The sequence below is a fragment of the Phascolarctos cinereus genome, unplaced genomic scaffold (genome assembly GCF_003287225.1).
Source record: "Phascolarctos cinereus isolate Bilbo 61053 unplaced genomic scaffold, phaCin_HiC Scaffold_2;HRSCAF=192, whole genome shotgun sequence".
Taxonomy (NCBI): domain Eukaryota; kingdom Metazoa; phylum Chordata; class Mammalia; order Diprotodontia; family Phascolarctidae; genus Phascolarctos; species Phascolarctos cinereus.
In genome coordinates, this window is record NW_027555625.1 from 323,125,847 (window position 1) to 323,148,180 (window position 22,334).

Consider the following 22,334-nt stretch of genomic DNA (forward strand, 5'->3'; position numbering starts at 1 on the left):
TCAGTAGGAAGAGAGGGTATGTAGTAGAAAAAAAAAGGAAATAAAAAAAGGAGAAAAACAGATGTAAGGAATAGGAGAGAATGAACTGGAAAGTAAAAGTTGGAGATAAGTAGAAGAAGAAAAACCACTGAGATGAGATAGAGTTCTCCTGTTGATGGACTATAAGTAGCACTGCATTTCTCTGGCACATCATCCTCAGCTCTATAATTTCTGCAGAGGACAAACTGTAGAGCAAGCATAGTGGGGCACATTCAGAAGGACAATGATATGCCCTTAATTGAGACCTGTGATATGGGACAGAGAAGATTCTCCAATAATCACACAGACTTCAAGCAGGGCAGAAAGATGGCAGTAATCAGTGTCCATCATCCAGATGCAGCCAGATGAGCACCAAAGGAACTCAATAACTAATAGGTATTTGCCCAGAAGTTTCCACATCCTTAAAAAACCCTCTTTCCTTCCTTAATGCTGTCAATATAAACTGTCTACCTTGGACAGTGAATTGTCTTACATGCTGAGTTTCCTGGATAATTGATGGTGTTCTTTACTCTGGATCATTTTTTTCCTCTGGTGGAAAAGTCTGCCAAGGGCAGTGATTTTTGTCAGTTTTATTTGTAGCCCATCAATTCCCTTCCTCCACAAAGGGTATTTTATCTTTTTCTTCTCTACCGTCTGTGGCCCTGGGAGGAAACAAGTTAGGCACATGTGTCCCTTTCAAGATGGATGTGGAACAAATGGCAAGGCTTTAGTCCCCTTGTTTTCTCCTTGATTCCCAAGCTTCTACTGGGTACTAAATGCATCCATCTAATTTCCTGAAGAATTAGGAAAGTAATAAACATGTGGCTTTAGTTTCTCCTCTTTCCTATGCAGGCGTTAGGTGCCTGTTGTTTTGTACGTGTGTAGATTTGCAATCTAAATGCAAATGGCTATACTAAAAATAGCCATCCCTTTTTCCAGGCTATGGCCACTCCTGACTGGCTGCAGAGAAGCCCAAGGGTCCAGAGACAGTAATGATAGCAAGGCTGTGTCATGACTGTACATTGCCCCATGTTCACGGTGACTCTTAAATGGCTGCAAAAGGAAAACACAGACACCCCCACATACCTTTTGTTGCCAGTCGAACACAGTTGATTTTGGTTTCCTGCGAACAAGAAAAATGAGGGAAGTGGTTAATCAGTTGGTGGGTTTAGTTTATTCTTTTTTACCATTATTATTTTAAATCACAGTTTATATTTGTCATTCTCTTGAACACACTGCAGATGCCAGTTTTCAATTACTCTTCAAGGGGGGCATTACAGAATTAGGGGATCTAGAGGTGGAATTGAAGACAGGAGGACTCCAGTTTGGATCCTGTCTCTGACACTTAACTATAAAACCATGGGCAACTCATTTAACTTCTCCTATCCTCAGTTTCTTCATCTGTAAAATGAATATAATAATACTCATAGCTCCTACTTGGCAAGAATGTTGTAGAGCTCAAGGAAGAGAAAAAAATATATATGTACATATATATAATACACACACACACACACACACACACACATACACACACACACATACAAGTACATGCCATAATATATGCGAAACCTTCTACAGATACTTAAATGCAATAAAGGTCAGCTGTTCTTATTGGAATAGTTAATATATAAGCAATCAAAGGTAATTAGAGTCTTCCCCAGGGCCTGTCTGTGTGTGTCTCTCATCCAGATGCCCCATCTCCAGAAGAGGCTCTACATCAATCATCATCCAAGTGTGACCTTGGGTGGGGCATTTAACTTTTCTGTACTTCAGTTTCTTTATCTATGAAATAGGAAGAATAATAATTCCTGTTCCTTAAAGGTTTGTTGTTGTGAATATCAAGGTTAATATATGAAGGTGCTTATTTCATTACAATTATTATTATTATTATTACAATTATTATTATTATTATTATTTTGGCAAGGCTATCATGCTTAAGCGACTTGCCCAGGGTCACACAGTTAGTGAGTATCATGTATCTGAGGGCAGATTGAACTCAGGTGCTCCTGACTCCAGGGCCAGTGCTCTGTTTACTGTGCCACCTTGCTGCCCCTATAATATTTATTATTAATATAGTATTTCAAGGTTTTAAAATCACTTTATATGCATTATCTCATGTGACCCTTGCAACAACTCTCCAAGGTAAGCAAAACTTTTATTCTCATTAGACCAAGGAGGAAATTTAGACTGACAGAGACTAAAGGACTTGCCCATAGTCATATAGCAAGTTGGTGTTTGATTTAAGCTCAGGTCTCTGGACAACAAGTTCATCTTGTATGTATCAGACTATACCATGCTACCTCACAAGGCATTAAATGAGGGCAGGTGATTAAACCTAGCCCTTGTTCAAACACCCCCATTTCTGCTGATGACACAACCATCCTCCCTAAGGCTGCAACCTTAGAGTCATTCTGGACTCTTCCCTTTCCTTTAACCACAGTATCTGTTCATTTTGGAGGTTTTGTAGCTCTGCTACATCACTAATAATAATAATTAATAATAGTAACTATAATATTTGTGTAGTGCTTTAAGATTTATAAAATGCTTTCCAAATATTTCATTTTAATCTTTTTTTTTTTTTTGGCAATTGGGGTTAAGTGTCCCACAGCTAATGTCAAGTGTTTGGTCTGAGGTTGGATTTGAATTCAGGTCCTCCTGACTTCAGGGCCAGTGCTCTATCCACTGCCCCATATTTCATTTTAATCTTACAACAACCCCAGGAGATGGGTGCTATTATTACACACATTTTACAGATGAAGAAACTGAGGCACAGAAAGGTCAAGTGACTTGTCCAGGGTGACATACCTAGTAAATGGTCAAGGCCAGATGTGAACTCAGGTCTTCCTGACTCCAGACCCAATGCTCTTTCCACTGTAACACCTAGTTGCCTATGTCAGTCCCCTTCTCTCCACTCATGCAGCCTTTGCCTAGATTACCTATCCTAATGACCTACGCTGTTGCAAAACCTACTACTTATTTTCCCTATCTAAGACCTAGCCTTCTCCAATCCATCCTCCACAGTTGTGAAAATCACATTCTTTAAGCAAAAATATGACCATCACTCCTCCTTGCCTTCCTAAATCTTCAAGAGCATCCTATTGCATGTATAATAAAATGTAAAATCTTCAACTAGCCACTTAATGCTCAATGTAATCTGGCTCCCCTTACCTTTCAATAGTCTCATTCCATATTATAATGCTCTCCATACTTTCAGTTTTAGTCACCTTGGAGTACTGGCTACTTTCTGTATATAACATTCTAACTCCTACTTCCACAGGAGTTTACCCAGGTAAACTTATGCACCATTACACTAGTGATTCCACCATATTTCTAAGGCACTCCTTCCCTACCTCCTCCTTGTGGAATCTCTACCTTCCTTCACAGCACAACTCAGATCCAACCTCTTACATAGGACCATTCTTTTTTTTAAAAAAAAATTATTTATTTTCAGTTTTCAACATTAACTTCCATGAGATTTGAGTTCCAAACTTTCTCCCCATCTCTCCCCTCCTCCCACCCCAAGACAGCATGCAATTTGATATAGGCCCTACATATACATTCATATTGAACCTATTTCACATTAGTCATGTTATAAAAAAAATTAGAACCAATGGGAGAAACCATGGGACCAGTCTTAATCTTTCAATTATTTTCACTCTCTCTCCCACTTGAAATTATTCTCTCTCTCTCTCTCTCTCTCTCTCTCTCTCTCTCTCTCTCTCTCTGCATATATGTATATATATATATGTTTCTATGTGTGTGTTTTTATATACACACACATGCATAGTGCATCTGTATAGTTAGACCTTAATAAATATTATTTCAATGTAATTACTATCATTATAGCTTACCAGTTTATGTTTCAAATGGATCAACACGGTCCAGAGTTATAATAAGCCATTTTGATACTTCAAATGGCACTAAATGTTTTCATATTAACCACAGAAGTTTAGGGAGGGAGGATCACCAACACTGGTATTGTTGTAGAGAGACAGAGACCCTGAAACACCAGATCCTATGGGGGAAGAACCCATTCTACTGTTTCCTGAAGAATTTTTTTTTTGAGAAAGAGCAAGGCAGGACCAAGTTGGAGATGCACTCACCTGGCTTGTGACCACCAGGGTAGGAAGTATATCATCTTATAGCTACCTTGTTTAACTAATTATTCTTGCTAACAAGTTTCTGTGTTGCCACAGGAATAAAAATGCTGTAAAAATGTAATAAAATGTAAGATTGTATAATATTTTAAATAATTATTTAAAATATTTGTAGTCTGTAAAATTTGGTGCCCTTAAGGCAAAATCCCAGTTGTGCCTTTGATGAGGATCCTTTGAAAATCTGATCTCAAGTGACAGGCTATACCTGAATGATTTATGCATTGGAGTTTGGAAAATGGTATAGTTAATTTGAAAAAAAAATGTAATTCATCAAACTAGAGTTTCAGGTTCTACAATTTACCCCAGTAGAGAAATTCTCCCATTTAAAAAGAGATGCAAGAGGTAAACAAAGAGAACATTTTTTGATGATGGTACCTTTGCACCAGCATCACAGAAAATACTGAAGCACAATATATCTCACTTGAAGCCACTCCTCCTTCCCCCAAGTCCTGTTACTGCACCACGTCCATTTGAAAAAAAATGTCACCAGTAGCAATTGTCTTCAAGTCATATGGTGGAATGAAAAGAATCTCAAACTGGGAATTGAGACATGGCCCAAATTCAAGCTTTGCTTACAATTTTTTGTGTGACTTTGAGCAAGTCCCTTATCCTCATCCATAAAAAGAGAAGATTGATCTCAATGATCTCTTGTTGTTCAGTTGTTTTTCAGTCATGTCAGACTCCTTGTGACCCCATCTTGGCAAAGATACTGCACTGGTTTGTCATTTCCTTCTCTAGCTCATTTTACACATAAGGAAACTGAGGTAAACAGGGTTAAGTGACTTGCCCAGGGTCACACAGCTAGGAAGTGTCTGAGGCCAGATTTCAATTCAGGAAGATGAGTCTTCCTGACTCCAGGCTTGGTGCTCTATCCAGTACTCCACTTAGGTGCCCCCCTGATATCCATGTTCCCTCTAACAATCTACAGTGTTCTATGATTCTCTGTTCAGACTTGGAGACCACACTCAAATTCCTAGTTCTGGCCACATCTGCTTTGCTCTGACTTTCCTTTCCTCTGGTTTCTTATTATGGAGGTAACAGAACTGCAGGTAAAGAGGTGGATTTTGCAACTTGTTGCTGCCCCAAATTACTAGCCAAGGCTGAGTTTCAGAAGTTGTGCTGTGTGCCCTGTTGTGTGACAATAATAAGAACAGCTTTATTTTCGAAAGCAAGCTGAGCAGATTGTTATTTTTTTAAAAATCCTGTTTTGACTTGTAAATGGAGCTTGAGAAATCTGGAAGTCACCAGTGAGGCACCTTGTCACTGGTGCTGAGTCACTTTGCAGACCCAAATTATGACAGCCATTTAACATGGCAGGCTCATCATTTAGGGACAGTGAGTGAGAGATGTTTTTCCTTGGGCAATGGCAACAGACCAGCATTCAAATTCTCACTCACTTTCTCTTACATGCTTAGAAGACTGAGATGTTCCATCAACATCTGAAAAAGGTTACAGGAAGCCAAAGGGCAGACAGTCTGCTATCTATGCCAGGATCTCATCTGAGGATGGTGTTTGTCCCCAGGTCTGGAATGAATCTCTGGAGACAGACACTAAATCAAGTGATAATAGCTATGGGGGGGACAAAGAGCCATGTGCTAGGCACTGTGAGGGGCAAGATTAAAGAAACAGGAGATAATAACCACTGATGCTTGTATTGTATTTAAATGTTTGCTTTATAACTATCATCTCATGTGAGAAGGGATGATGCTTATTTTTTTTTCCATTGGTTTCAGGAACTACTCAATGTAAGAAAATGTCTTCAGCCATGTTGGTAGCTAAATGTTCTATAACTTAGAGTCTTAAAGAATTTCTTGGGGGTAGCAAAAGATTGAGTCTTGTCTGGGATCATAGAGGGGAGGAGTATGAATCAGAGGTATAGTGTGTACACAGGTCGCCCTTATGTGCAGAGGCCGGTGCTCTTTACATCATACTGTTCCTTATCTGTAACATGGGGATATAATATTTGTAGTGTAAATCGAAATAACTGCTATAACTTATTATACCTATCTCACAGATGAAGAAATTGAGGCTCAAAGAGATTGATCGACTTACCCCATGGTAACATAGCTAAAGGGCAGTGAGGTGGTGCAGTAAATAGAGTGCTGGGTCTGGAGTCAGAAAGACTCATCTTTGTGAGTTCAAATCTGGCCTCAGACACTAGCTGTATAAACTTGGGCAAGTCACTGAACCCTGTTTGCCTCAGTTTCCTCATGTGTAAAATGAGCTGGAGAAGGAAATGGCAAATCACTTCAGTATCTCTTGCAAAAAATCCCCAAATTGGGTCACAAAGAATTAGATATGACTGAAAATGACCCAAAAGCGACAATATAGTTAACATTAGAGGAAGAATTTAGACCTATGTCTTCTAGACACCAAATTCAGCACTACATGTATTATAAAGTGTCAAATGCCCAGACCAGCTCACAAGATGCTTAACATCCCTAGTTTATGTGCCCTGACTCTAAAAACACATTTATGGATGACAGAACACAGTAGTAGTAGAACTCATTCTACTAATAACTCACTGTGTGACCTTGAACAGGTCAATGGAGCCTCTTTGTGGATGAATTTCCTTTGTATACATGGTAAGGGGTTCAAACAAGGTAACTGGCCAGCTAATCTTATTCTGACATTCTATAATTCAGTTAGAGCTATAAAGATAGGCCCTTTTTAGGTGTAAAAAGGAGGGTGATAGATCATTCAACCACATGTCCTTGCCAGCACGGAAAACAGGCCAAAGTATATCTTAATTAGATGCATTCATAGAATCAGAAATATAGAGCTGGAAGAGACCTCAGAAATAATCTAATGCAAGCTCCTTCATTTTACAGAGGAGGAAACTGAGGCACAGGACAATTTAGTGAAGTGCCTGAAATCACATAGGTATTAAGAATCAGAGTTCTTTCGAGTATACCAGGTTGCCTTCAATTACTCTTGAGAAAGGCCTAGCACTTACATCAAGAGTTTGGAATCCAAGTTCACATGCCTGAATGGGTTTCAGCATGCTGGGGAAGTCCCCAATGCCCCAGTGGCCCCTCCACTCAGCTCTAATGAGGCCTTGATGATACCCGTTTAGCAAAGCCTTTCACTTGTAATTACTAATTGATGTTTGTAAAGTATTTTAAATCCTCAGGTGACAGCTGTAATCAAGGGGCAATTTATTATGGTAATTGTTATTAGTATAGATCATCAGTATTTGTAGATGTCACTTCTCCCTGCAAGCAGGTGTGCCAAGATTAGATGAGACCAGAAGCTTACTGTTAAAGAAAAGAGTATACACTATTTCTCCTGTAAACCCAAACCCCTAGTTGGCAGTGCTCTAGGGCCGTGAAAGTTTAGGAAGATGAGGATCAGAGAGTTAGGGTTAAAAGGGAGCTCGGAGGTCATTGAATCTGAGCTCTTCATTTTACACATGAAGTGAGGGAAGTCGAGAGAAGGGCAGTGACTTGCTCAGGAGATCACATAAGGCGGAAATGGCAGATCTGAGATGCAAGAACCAGGTTCTCTGATTCCAAACCCAGTGGGATTCCCTGTCCCTCCCATGACTATGCATGGCTCATAAAGTCAAAATCAAACTAGACATTTTTAATTTTTCTGGGCCAGACAGAGCAGGTGCTCTTCTGTAGAGCTAGGAATTCTGGTGCTCTCAGTAAACTTGGTTTTGAATATGCAAAGGACAATCAGGCCCAGAGAGTTTGGACCTAGACCTTAGAATGCTGCTATGGCCTTTAACCCCGATCCTCTCCTCCAATCCCTCGGAGGAGGCACTGGTGAGGAAGAGCATGTAAAGTGAGTGGGTCGATAAACATTTATGAAATGCCTTCTATTTTTTATATAACTATAGATAGCTTTAATTTCTTGAAGGAAGACTTTAAACGGAGAACATCAGTGCTCTGTCTTTGGCTCCATGCTGATCAGCATTTATTTCATTAATTTAGATGATAGCATAGATAAACACATTTATCATGCTCCAGCCCTATGAGGACCCTTGTTCTAAATGGGGGGCTCATTACCTTTTTTGTGTTATGAATCCCTTTGTCATTCTGGTAGAATAAAAGTAAAACATATTCATAGGCCCCAGATTATGAACCTTTGCTCTCAACACTAGGCTAGAGCTGAAGGACTTTGGATGCAGCCTAGACCAACCACACCTGACTAAAAATTCCTCTTACGTGTTTTCCAACAAGTGGTCACCTAGTCTTTAAGTGGGAGGGAACCCATTGTCTCCCAAGGCAAACCATTCCACTTTTGGAGAATATTAATGACTAGAAGTCTTCCCTTACATCAGGGTGAGATTGGCCTCTTAGTAATTTCCATCCACTGTTTCTAGTTTTATCCTACAGAGTCAAGGAGAACAAGTTTAATCCCTCTTTCACATGGCAGCCCTTTGAATACTTGAAGACAGACATCACATCTCCTCTAAATATTCTCTTCTCCAAGCTAAACATTCCCAATTCTTTCAACTGATTGTCTAGACATGTTCTCCAGTCCTCTGAACATCCTAGTCATCACATTCTATATATGACCCAGATGGCCTACGGCTTTTCTGAAATATGGCTTCTAGAACTTAACACAGAATTCCAGATGTGGTCTGATCAGGGCAGAGTATAGCAAGATTACTGCTTCTTTTGTTCTAGATAGTACCTATGTCTCTTTTAACATAGCCTAGGATAGAATAACCCTTTTGGCTACCATGCCAAATGCTTTTGACTCCTACTGAATTTGCAGTTTACTAAAACCTCCAAATATTTTTTTTTCATAGGAATAGTTGTCTAGCTAAGCCTCCACTAACTTTTACTTGAGAAGGTGATTTGTGGAAACCAAGTGTAGAAATTTTCATTGATCCCTATTAAATTTCATCTGAGCCTATGAAGAGCTTTTGGGAACAGGGCCCCATCATTTAGGGTGCTATCTGGCCAAGCTTTGTGTCATACATACATTTGGAGGACATGAAGTCATATGACCTGAATTTGAGTCCTGGCTCTGCAATGTACCCAAGATCTGACTTTGGGCAAATCACTTAACCTCTCTGTGCCTTAGTATGCTGATCTGGTGGACTAGATGACTTCTGAGGTATCCTCCACTTATAGATCTAAGATCCCATGATTCTTACACTGCCAGCCAGCAGAGTAGGCACAAAGAAGCCTCTCTCTTGGCTGACCTCATTTCTGCCTGGCCTGTTATAAGGAAGTGAGTATGGAAAGGACTCGCAAGGCAGTTTCCCTAGCCTCCAGCCACAACAGACTCTCCAACATTATTTGAAGTCTTGAGATTACTAGGGTACTAGTCATTAGGGTGGAACAAAGGGGAAGCTGATGGAAAAAGTCCATTAGCAGAGAAGTTATAGTCATATGGTTGCTCATGGCTATGTTGAAGGCCTTGATGTTCAATCATTTCAATCATGCCCAACTCTTCATGAGCCCATTTGAGGTTTTCTTGGCAAAGACATTGGCGTGGTTTGCCATTTCCTTATCTAGCTCATTTTACAGAGGAGGAAACTGAGGCAAACAGTTGGAAGCCTAGAAGCTTGAAAATAGTAAAAAGGTGGCCATGGTAGAGATTGGAAAATGGCAGCAGTTGCCAGCTTGGATACCTAAATGAGGCTGATCTACCTTATGAGACCTTGATTTACTATTTGGAGGACTCCTTTTCCACACCAAGTCTAGAATCCCTTCTATCTCTCTAGCCTCTGCAGTCTGCACATTGATTCTTCTCTGTTCTTATCTGAACCCCAACCTAGCCTTTGCCATCAGCTTCCTGATACAAGACTTGGGTTCAAATTCTGCTCCTTACCACTAGAGTGTCTTTGGTAAGCAACTCCCCCTCTGAGGGCTTTACTTTCCTTATCTATAATAATAATAGCACTCATTTACATAGCACTTAAAGATTTGAAAAGTACTTTAGATATAGTATTTGCTCAATCCTATAAAATAAAGAGGTAAGATGAGATGATCTTAGCAATCCTTTCCAGTTCCAAACCCTATGTGACATTTTTCTGCTTCAACAACTAAGGCTGTTTTGGTTCAGGAATTTCAACTCACTTCCCGCACAGTAGCAACAAATCCGAACAAAATTAAATTCCATTTTCAAGGAGGAAACTGGCAGACCTTCCTCTGTTTAACAACAACTGAAGCTCATGCTTGGTTTAGCTGACAAAAATTAATTAAGCATTTCCAGCTGGGTGTAGGACACCAGAGGTTATCTTTTGCCTTTGGGGGCCTTAGGTCAGCTTCAGGGCATGAGGAAGCTCAAGAGTAGGGCTTGGTTAGGGGAAAGTCCCAGGGTGAAATATCCAATGATGCAATTATCCAATAATGGTCAATTGTACAACTTTTGGTATTTGTTTTGTTTTTTCCCAGGGGATCTGTTGGTATAATGGAAAGAATATTGCTTCTGCAATTAGAGGACCCCAGTTCAAATCCTTCCTTTGACATTAGCAATATAATCTTGGGTAAAGTCACTTAACCTCTGGAAGCCTCAGCTTTCTCATAAAATGGAGGGTGGGGTTCATGTTCTGGGGTCCTTTTCAGATGGATATATGGTCTCATTACTGGAAACAATGCTGTAAGAAGGCTATCACTTAACAGCAATGTGGGTGAATGAGGGCATGGCCTCTCACCTATCTTCTTTTCTTCCAGACAAGTCAGGTTTCAGGAGGAGAAGGAAAAGTAGGGAAGGAGAAAAACGGAAAAGGAAGAGTGAAAGGGAGAAGGGAAAAAAGGAGATTAGGTATATAGAGAAGAAAAAAGAAGACTGAGGGCTAGAGAAAGAAAAGGAGTAGGATAAAGAGACCAGTAATGTAGGAATGAGGAAAAGGGAGAAAAGGAGGAAAGAAAGAAAAGTAAGAGGAAGACAGGAGATTTTGGAAAAAGAATGACAGGAGCTATGTAACCTTGCCCAGCCTGCTTTCAGTGTAGCTGTTGCCTGTTCAAATCACCACTTGGGTACCAAAGTGCATGCAGGTACAAACTCCAGCCCTGAACCTGAAACTTCTCTCCTCTCTCTCTGTCCTCAGTTCCTGGACTTTTCCAAAGCATAAGGAGTTGCTTTTTAGTTAATTTTTTTTAAAAGCCCAGCCAACTTTGTTATTTTGTTATATTGGAGTTTTATTTACAGAGAAGACATGGACTGACATGTCAATACAGTGGAAACAACATTGTGAATGAGTGTAAGACTGAATAATTAAACTTCTTAAGAAACTAACCTTTATTTTTTAAAGAACTCTAGCATATCCACAGAACTCTAGAACTGTAGAATAAGAAAAGACCTTAGACATCATCTAGTTCAGCATCCTACTCAATGTACATATCTCTTCTAGAGCATCCTTAGCAATAATAACAACAACAAACAACAGAAATGCTTTTAGGTTAGCAAAACACTTCACACATAGATCAACTCATTTGGTCCTCTTAACAACACTGACAATGCTGTCAGATTAAGGCTATTATCTCTATTTTACAGATGAGGAAACTGAGCCTGAGAGAGATTAAGTGACCTGCCCAGTATCACACAGCTAGGAATCATCTGAAATGGAATTTGAATTCAGGTATTCTGATGTCAAGTCAAGTACTTTATCTACTTTAGCTACTCTAACTGCCTTCTATGGTCATTCAGCCTCTTCTTGAATACTTCCAATGATGAAGCAATATCACTAAATAACATACCCTATTTGATTATTGGATATTGTTCACAGTTTAGGGAGTCTTCCTTCCAACTACTGAAACAAGGTCCACCTCCCTATAACTTTTTCCTATCATTATTAGTAGTTCTCTCCTCTGGAGAAATGAGGAGTCAATTGAGCTCCCTGCCTCCCTCCCACTTCTTCAGCTAGAAGTAAACAGTGATCATGTCTCTCATAAGTCTTCTCTTGTCCAGGTCAACTATCCACATTTATGTCTAACATGATTTGGAGTCTCTTTACCAAACTGCTAGCCCTCTTTTCTTGACATTTTCCAATTTGTCAATGTCCTTCAAATATTGCTGCTGTGAGAAATGATTTATCTATCTATAAGGAAAAGATGAGGGAACCATGGCCCATAAAGGTTCAATAACTCACCCAGGGTCACACTGGGATGAAGTAGTAGAGCTAGGCTAAAATTGGTCCCCCTGTAACTTCTTCCTGTCCTTCTAGTTCTTCCCTCTGAAGAAAAAGGGAGTGTCTTCCCTCTTCATCCATATGTAGACAGTGTCCACGCCTCTCAAGTCTTTACTTGTGTGGTCTAAACATCTAGTTCCTAAGCAGGTCAGGATGCACCTCTATTTGGAAATATTTTGTCAGCAGCAAGTGCTTAAAAGTAATTAAATCTGACTTTTTTGCAAAAATTCTGTGACTTATAATTTTCTCTAATTTAATCCAAAACAGCTGTTCTCCAAATACAATGACCCCTTTCAACACATCCTAGGCTTTCCAACAGCTCTTTTAAAAGGAAAATATGCTAGTTAGGAAGTTCAAAAAGAAGGTGTAAGAGAAAAATAAAAATGACCCTCTCACTTCACACTTTTCTTTTTTGACTTAGTTTCTGACAGACACCTTTTAAATGGATCAGCTTTATGCTGTATTAGTGGAATGGTAAGAGAAAGACCACTGGATTTCTAATCAGAGTTCACATCTCAGCTCTGCTACTTACTACCCATGTGACCCCAGAATAAGGCTTAACCCCTTCCTGCCTTAGTTTTCTCATCTGTAAAATGAGATTGGATCATATGAGGTGGCCATTAATAAACTGATCTTGTCCTTGATAAGTCAAAGAATACCCAGAAGAGGGCAACCAGAGTGATGAAAGATTTAAGGAACTGTGATGGAACTGGGGATGTTTAGCCTTTGGAAGATTTAGGGGGCACATGATAGCTGTCGTCAAGTAACAGAAGGGCTGTCACCTGGAAGAGAAATTAAATATATTGTGATTTGCTCTCAAGGGCCTAGGAACTATGAACAACACGTATCAGTTTTGAGAAGCTAATAAAGCATTCATTTAACACATCATCTGTGCTAGACCTGAAGAATAGAAAGACAAAAATGAAATGGTCCACACACTCAAAGAACTTGCATTCTATTTGGACTGGAGGAAGGGACAATACAGTTCTATATAAGTATATACAAAACGTATATGTACAAACACAAGGTAATTTTTTGGGGGGTGGGGAAGGTGGCCTAACAGCTGGACAGAGCAGAAATGGGCTCATGTTAATGATTTTTGATGAAACCTGAGTATTCTAAGAGGTGGAAGTGAGGATGAAGTACATTCCAAGCATGGTGGGCAGCTTGTGCAAAGAAATGGAGATGGAGGATGGAATATCAAGAGTAAAGGGGTAGCAAGAAGGCCAGTTTGGATGGCAAGTAAAGTGTGTGAAAGGAAGTGATGTGAAGAGAGGTAAATTCTGGATTGATGTAATGATGAGCTTCCTAATAATCATAACTCTCTCAAGGTGAAAGGAGCCACTTCAGGAGGTGGTGGGTTCCCCATCACTGCACCTCTTTAAGCAGAGTGTGGATGACTACTTGTTGGGTACACTATAGAGAGGAACCTTCATCGTATTTGGGTTGGACCTGCATTGTGCTTGAAGTCCTTTCCTTGTCCAAAATGCTGTGATTCCATGACCTGTAAAGTCCCAACTGGCTCCAAATCTATGATCCTAAGTCTTTTCTTTACTCACAACACAGCAGAAAATAGCATTGCCCAACAAGAGGTATCTCTGGTTCCAGTTTTATATTTATTTGGCATACTTGTTTTGTGTCCAACTCTTAATTATGCTCTTTTCAACTAAACAATGGGGGCTAATGGTAAAAGAGTTAAGGAGAATAGTAGACTCAGCAGAGATCATTCTGTGAGGAGTGGAACAGAAACAATGTCCGATTGCATTCCTCGGCTGCTACGTGCCAGCTCTGAACTCTACTCACAGCGCCACTGGGGAAACACAGAGCAAACCAAGGTCACTTAAGATCTCAGGGTCTCTGGAAGGAGGCATTTGGGAAGAAGTCGTTTTAGGTCCTCGGTAGGTAATGAAGCTTCAAAAACGTGTTTCTTAGCCCCAAGAGTATGAAAACCTTAAGCTGCATTAACCAGTTGAATCATCAGAGCAGGGGAGGTATCTCTGTGCTTTGTGCTGGTCAGAACCTATCTGGAGTGAGTACCTAATCCAGTCCTTCCCCACAGGAGGGACATTGACAAGATGGGAAGTAAGGTGGAAGCATACTTTCTGGCTACTTGACTGGTAGGTAGATTCCATCCAGGAAAAGTTTTATTTAAATGAGCAGTAACTATCAGAGATAAGACAATGACAATGTAGTTTGAGACTTTAATATAAATTCATCCTTTCCTGAACTGAGGCCCTTCAGTGTAGATAAAACAAACACTGACCAGCTAGAAAGAACCCGCAATACACTAACCACTTCTCTGTCATCACAAGACCAGCCAAGCTTCCTAGAGCCATGTCATCACATTGTCCACAAGGCGATAAATGTTGATCAGATATCACCACCTTGTCTGCTCTATGCCATGCTTTCTCTGCTTTGACCATGATCTCTACCTCCTCCTCACGGATAATCTGAACTCTGCCCCTGGATTCCTCTGTTCTGAACAATGTAATTTCATCTTATTATGCTCCACGTCACGTCCCAGGCCCTTCCATGCCACACCCTTGTAGTACTCCCCTCCTCCTTTTCAGTTTCTCTTTATTTCTAGCTTCCCCTTATCAGCATGTAACTCCTTGAGGGCCAGCAATACTTTTTTGCTTTTATATGTATTTCAAAGGCTCAGCTCCTCAGTGCCTGTCATGTAGTAAGTGCTTAAGTTCTTTCTATGGAATTGGGAAGACCTGAGTGCAAATCTGGCCTTAGACACTTACTAGCTATGCAATCCTGGACAAGTCAAAAACAGTTATTGTTTTCCTCAGTTTCCTTATTTGTAAAATGAGCCAGAGAAGCAAATGGCAAACCACTCCAGTATCTGCCAAGAAAACTCCCAATGGGGTCATGAAGATTAGAGACTACTGAAACAATTGAACAACCACCTAATCAATTAACTAGCATTCATTAAATACCTCCTAGAGATGGAAGAACCCTCAGAGGCCATTTAGCCCAACCCATCCTGAGGGAGGGAAGGAAGTTAAGTGACTTGCCCAAAGTTATATGGATAGTATGACAGTGATGGTCAAGGTGGGGGTGGGGTGGGGAAAGATTCAGATTCTCTCATTCTTGAGTCAAGGGCCACAAAAACTCAATAAAGATCATCTAATATGGCATAGACGCTTATTACGATATGCATCAGGAGTGCTCACGTTGAGAGAATCATGGGTCCTTGAATTGTTGATTTCATTTATCTGATATTTCTTCTACCTGAATCCCCCATATACTGCCCTCATAAGCAATGATTAGAGTAGTGGACTTGTAATCAGAATTAGCAGGGCTCAAATATTCTGATACTCACCAGCTGTGTGGCCATCTGTAAGTCACAACCTCTCTGAGTCTCAGGCCACTTCTAAAACTACAAGGTATAGATAGACAGGTTGTGTTCTGCATCTGTGGAGGAGCATACTAGCAAGATCATAGGCTCTTGATACCTTGATCTATTAATGACCCTTTCTCATAAGACAAAGGACAGTTCAATAGTGGCCTCAGTTCAAATCTCATGCTTTCTTACACCTGCAAAGCAGCCATTCTGAAAACCCACTTCTGTCATCCAGGGAATACTGACTGATGGCTAAGGCCCACCCACGTGCCTTCTGACCCTCTCACTGAAAGTCCTGGGGCACTTCTGAGGCTGGAGGGAAGTTGCTACCGAGAAGGGGGAGCCTTCTCTGCTTGACCAGATTAATGAATTTGAAAATGGAAAAGACTGGAAAGGTTGGTGTTCCCTTTCCCATACTCACTCCATTGGCTTTGCTCAAAGCCTGGAAGTAGATGCTGTAACTTTTCAAGGGCGAGAGAGGAGCATTCCAGTAGCCATTGTAGGTTTTATTATCCCCCACCGTGAATGGCTGCGTAACTGGCAGGTTGACAGGCTTCAATTCGGCAGCGAAATAGTGTAGAGAGTCCAGGCTGGAAGCATTCTTGTAGCTCACAGGCACTGAGAAGCACTCAATGAGGTCTGCAGCCCTCCGAGCTTTCTGGAGCCTCTCTTCCTTGACGACCAGCTGATAGACACTGGGAAAGGGAGGGAGGAAGAAGATGAGTAAAGCAAGAACTCAGTTACACCAGACAGCTAAAGGCAAGAGGGGCAAAGGTGAACAGGCAGGGACACAGGTGAACCTTGGAATCGAAGTGTCTTGGGAGGAGAGTCCCTGCATGAGGTAAATGGCTAGTCTACTGACCCCGACTCTGCTTCAGTGGCTATGTGTCCTCCCAGAAGAATGTGCATATAATTTCTATTCTCCAGAATTAGATGGGGAACAAGGTGGGGAGACTGCATGCAATGAAATACACCTTTATAGACACAGTCCTCACCACTCAGCATCTGGGTGACCTTGGGCAACTTATCTCACCTATCTGGGCTGCAGTTTTCTTATCAATAAAATGAGAGGACTCAACTAGATGACTTCTATTTTTGTTGTTTAATCATTGCAGTTGCGTCTGCGTCTTTGTGACCCCATTTGTAGCTTTCTTGGCAAAGACACTGGAATAGTTTGCTACTTTCCCAGCTCATTTTTAAGATGAGGAAACTAAGTCAGACAAGGTTAAGTGACTTGCCCAGGGTCACACAGCTACTAAGTGTCTGAGGCCAGATTTGAATTCAGGAAGATGAGTCCTCCAGACCTCAGACCCAGAGCTCTATCTACTGCATCACCTAGCTGCGCTGATGACCACTATTGTCCCTTCTAGTTCTAAATCCATGGTCATATGACGCTTGTCTTATGTAACTTACTGACCTGACTTCTTGGGACCTCGACTTCTAGAAGAACTGAATTCAGTGAAAATATGCATATGTGCTAGGATGTCACAGACTGTCACAGAATGCCAGAGCTGAAGGGACCCTATCAATCATATAGCGTAATGCTCTCATTTTCCAGATGTAGAAACTGAAGCCCAGAGGATCTTCCTAAGGTCATATAACTAATTACTGTGACACTACTCTTTTCTCCAATACGGGGGTTCTTATATGTTGATTATCATGGACCCTTTTTGGTAGTCTGGAAGGCAAGGAGACCTTCTCACAATGACTGTTTCTTTAATTAAATTCTTAATAAGAGCTAGCATTTCCATAGCAATTTAAGGTTTGGCAAAACATTTGACATATGTTATCTCATTTGATTCTTCTAAGAACCCCGTGAGGTAGGTGCTATTATTAACCCCTTTCAATAGTTGAGAAACCAAAGCTGAGAGAGAAGTTTGGTTTAAGGAAATACTAAATTTCAGTTAGTGAAAGGTTAGTGAAAACAAAGATGCCATTTTTTCCTATCCAGATTCATGGACCCCCTGAGGTTGAGAACCCCTACTTTGTACTATACTTCTATGTCCTGAGATTCTGTTTTATCAGACTCTGAATACAACTGGGAGATTATGCTGAATACATTACATTGCAGTAGATGCACTCATGCTGAATAATGCAGCTTCTGCAAGAGCATCAGGGGTAAACTGTTCATTTCTCTACCTGCTTTCCTTAAGGGGCCATAGCCTCGGTTGAAAGATAGTAAATGTTTTCAAACAATAATATGGGTCTGTGGGTCTCTGGGGGAGTGGACTGAGGTGGGAGGTGGGGGGGGGAAGGGAAGGGGGCACATCCTGAGTTTTCACTCCAAACAAAACGGCTTTGGAAAGTTGAAAATCTGGACAGCTTTCCCTACCTGCTTGCCTTTTTGTTTGTTTCCTCCTTACACAAATCCACTACTACTTTTGGTTTGTTTTTTTTTTTTGAGGCAATTGGAGTTACATGATTTGCCAGGGTCACACAGCTAGTTAAGTGTCTGCTGCTGGATTTGATCTCTTGGACTCCAGGGCTAGTGCTTTATCCATGGCACCCTCTAGCTGCCCCAATGAATATAATACTTCTAAAAGTAGCCCAGAGTCACACAGCTTATCTGTATCTGAAGCTGACTTTGAACTCAGGTCTTCCCGACTCCTGATAGACCTGGCACTTGCTCTATCCATTATGCCACCTAGAAAGAGGCAGGTTTCAATTCAATAAACATTTATTGAGCACTTACTGTGTGCCAGTCACAATGTTAGGCACTGGGGATTCAAAAGACAAAAAACTAAACAGCGTCTACCCTCAAGGAGCTGACATTCCTCTTGAGGACATAACATGTGTACAGATAAAAGTAAACATGAGGCAATGTGAGAAGGGAAAGAGAAAAGTTCAGTTATCAGTTGTCTGCTTTTTAAAAATTTTCACAGTATTCTCTTCTTAGCAGCCCCAAACACTCTGCAGAACCTACCTCAGCTAATCCCTCTACACTTGCAGAAGCACTGAAAAAAAGGCAGAAAAGCAAAGAAAAAATTCAGCTTGTGGAGGATTAGCGGTTTGCATAAGGGAAGGGCAAAAGGCAAAGGAAAACGAGATAGACTTCAGGCTAGGCAGGCAGTATGTTTCTTGCTTCCTTTTCATCTCTTTCCATAGCAGTCCTATTTTGGCCAGAGATCTACTTGTTCTGAAATAGACAATTATTGGGATTTGGGGAGGAGTAGCAGAGGAGTCCTTTTTTCTTTTCTATTTGTGAGTCCCAAATTTTATTCCCAGCCTAGTTAGAATCACACAAAATAACAAAGCCTATCTCATTCCCAAAGGATGGCTGCATTAATATTACATCCTTCCTTCCCTCTCCCCAGTGCAGCTCCTGTAGAAATGAAATCAATGGGTTAAGAACCTCACTTCTAAAATCTAAGCCTCAGATTGAGCCCAGACACTGCCTGAGGCTCACTACTTCCCACTTTGTCCCTCCTGAGGCATGTGTGTGAGGTTATTTAAAGACAAGCAGAGGATATAACCTAAAGTAAGAGACAGTGCACTGGAGAGTCCTAGGAGAGGAGTATAGAGACCTGGGTTCAAATCCTGACTTTGCTCTTAATTCTGAGTCCTTGAGGCTAGACTACTAAGAACTCCTAGGATCCCTTCCATCTGTTACACACTAGATGTCTCGGATTTTGTCTCATAAATTCGTTTTCAGTCCTGTCTTTCATGGAGACTAGGGCCTATGGTTATTGTAAGGAAAAGGGAAGAAAAGGTAAGCTACCCTGTTCTTAGTATATACATTTTTTTTAAAAAGAAAGAAAATAGTATTCTTTTTTTCCCTCCCATGTCATTCTTAGTCTCCTCTGCATTTTGCTACAAATACATGTGTAGAAGAAGATGCTTTATTTAAGTTTACAGGTAAAGATAAAATCATACATAAATAAAGCTATTTCTACAACTCACACGAAGAGCTTGCAATAAACTCTTCAGGAAAATTTGCAAGGGAATGGTCGTTTTCAGGGAAAATATTCTGACGGCAATATGAGAGTACTTTAAAATATCCTACAACAGATTATATTTACTCATATATTTACCCTTTCTCATATTGTTCCATCTTCAGGAAAGGTCATCAGACTCTTCCCCCAGCCTTGCTCTAAGCTTTCGGCATATCAAAAGTCTGTCCATCCACTTAACCCTTTTATATTCATAGTATATTAGAGCCTGAAGGAACCTTAGAAACCATTAAGCCCAACCCATTCTTTTTTATATATATATAAAGAAGGAAACTGAGTGAAATGACTTACCTAAGGTCATAGAGCTAGTAAGTGGCAGAGGTGAGATTAACCCCAGTCTCCTGACTTGTATCCATGTTCTTTCTACTACACCAAGAACTTCCCTGTCAAATATTCAAATATTTTCAAAACCACTTACTTGTGCATATGTGTGTGTGCACATGTATGCATGTGCATGTGTGGTATATATGTTCTTAGTGTGAATAAATCTTGTTTCCTATTTTAGAAATGAAAGGTGAACCAGGATTCCTTTCTTAGAGATTCTTATAGCCATCTTCTCAACAATACATTTATTTTATGAAACACAGACACAGAGAGGTCATGTGGCACAGAGGATGATATCCTGGACTTGGGAGCAGGCATGTTATTTAATCTCTCAGATCCTTACTTTCCTTATCTGTGCAATGGGGATAATGATACCTATCTCACAGGGCTGTTTGTTGTAAGGTTCAAATGAGAAGCAAAACACTTCCCAAACCTTAACTGTCAGTTGCATTTGGCTAACAAGTCATTGCTGTTTTCGTTACACAGATTGTAAATAACAAAACTTCAACTATCACCAAATAGATGATGACATGTCATGGAAAATCTGTAGAGCTCAACGTACTAATAATTGAGAATACCTTAAGAACATAAAGTCACATTCTTGCCTATAAATGCAAAAAATGTAACCCATATTGATCTTTGGTGGCCTTTTCCTAGAAGTCTCCAGAAGGCAGTTAATCCCTAGTAAAAGTAGGGAAGACATAGAGATGCAGGCATGGCCCCTTTCCTCATGGAGCTTAAATCTAGTAAGGGAGGTAAGACATACAGCCAGATTAATATGATGCCAGTTTAAATATAAGCACATGAAAGGAAAACAACATGCTATGAGGTCAAATGAGGGAGAGAGAAAATGGTCATTTCTAGTTTGATGGAGTTTGGAGGAGGAATTAGGAATTTTCCCCCCAAAAAATCAAAAATTGAATTTACTACATATACCTTAAGATCAAATTTTCTAAAGATACAAAGCCCACTGACTTCACAGAATATGCCTTTTGAGTTTGCTATTTCTAAATACTACCACCCAAAGAGATGACTGGGCAAAAGCTGGACCCTACAGCAGAAGCTATGTTTTGGTTTTGATTTTAATAAAAAATTCAGGAGAAGCAAGATACACGCTCCTGAAACCTACCATGTTCCACAAACCAATACACACAAAAGCTCAAAAAGCAACAGGGGAGCCAAGGACCTGTGAAGCCACAACCAAAGAGCAGATAAACATGGCACTTTTCTTCAAAATAAAATACTCAGAGACATCTTCAGAGAGCTTTCCTCTAGCCCAAGCTCACACAATGTTCACTTGGCTATATTGTCCCTTTGCTTCATTCTTGTGGCTATCCCAAGGATCATCCATGGGGTCACAGAGTCAGACTCAACTGAACAATTGAACAACAATCTGTAGAATTTACTTCCTGCTACCAGGAAGTGGCACAGATGTCCATTCATCTCTGTCTTTACCCCCTGAAATGAGAACTCGATGTTCAATGACTTCTGTCTTCTCTTTTCTTCCATACCATCTCCCTCATTAGGCTCCCCCATTGACCTCTTTGAAAGGAGGGACTATGTTTTTGGCCTTTCTTCCTATTTCCCAGGCTTAGTATAGTGCCTGGCACATAGGAAGCACTGAATTAATACTTGTTCGAGAAATATTCACAGCAGTTCTTTTTTTGGTGATTAAGAACTGGAAATTGAAGGGATGCCTCTCAACTGGGAAATGGCTAAATGAGCTGTGGCATATGATAGTGATGGAACATTGTTGTGCTATAAGAAACGATAAGTAGAATGATTCTGAAAAATCTGGACTTAGATGAACTGATGCATAGTGAAGTGAGCGGAACCAGGACAACAGTGTACACAGTAACAGCAATATTGTATGATGAAAAACTATAAATTCTTTAGCTATTCTCAGCAATACAATGATCCAAGACAACCCCAAATGACTCATGATGAAAAATACTATCCACCTCCAGAAAAAGAACTGATATTGTTTGAATACAATCTGAAATACATTATTTTTCACTCTCTTTCATTCTTTTTCTTTTGAGTCTTCTTGTACAAAATGACTAATATGGAAGTATTTTACCACGATTGCACATGTAAAAAAATAAAAAAAATGCTCATTCTCTTGACTTGACATTAGGTGACCCCTTATGTGAAGCTGGGCCAGCTTCTACTCTAGAGTGATTCCGAGTGAACCTCTGAGACTTTCTTTGAGAAGGGAGTTTGCTGGAGGCATCCAATAAGACCGTTTCAAGGAGGAAGCCTACTGAGGTAGATAAACATGGAAGTCTGAAGGTCTGGGTTCCAGGCTCCCTTCTGTCCTTTAAAAGCTATGTGACCTTGGGCACAATTTCCTTATTTGCAAAACAGGGTATTAAACTAAATGGTTCTATGATTTTCCATGAACCAGGATAACTTAAAATCTTTCTTCTCCTGACACA

At 40.4% G+C, this 22,334-nt stretch overlaps 1 protein-coding gene across 9 annotated transcripts in view; it reads right to left on the reverse strand.

Moving 5' to 3' along the window:
• Positions 1–22,334, reverse strand: part of PTPRT (protein tyrosine phosphatase receptor type T) — a 1,323,147-nt gene that overhangs the window by 205,112 nt on the left and 1,095,701 nt on the right. For all 9 annotated transcript variants that reach the window (XM_020998700.2, XM_020998699.2, XM_020998698.2 and 6 more), the window contains 2 exons: positions 16,044–16,317; positions 1,105–1,141 (listed from right to left, as the gene is read on the reverse strand). In XM_020998700.2, coding sequence (XP_020854359.1) covers positions 1,105–1,141; positions 16,044–16,317 — 311 coding nt within the window. The remainder of the gene's footprint in view (positions 1–1,104; positions 1,142–16,043; positions 16,318–22,334) is intronic.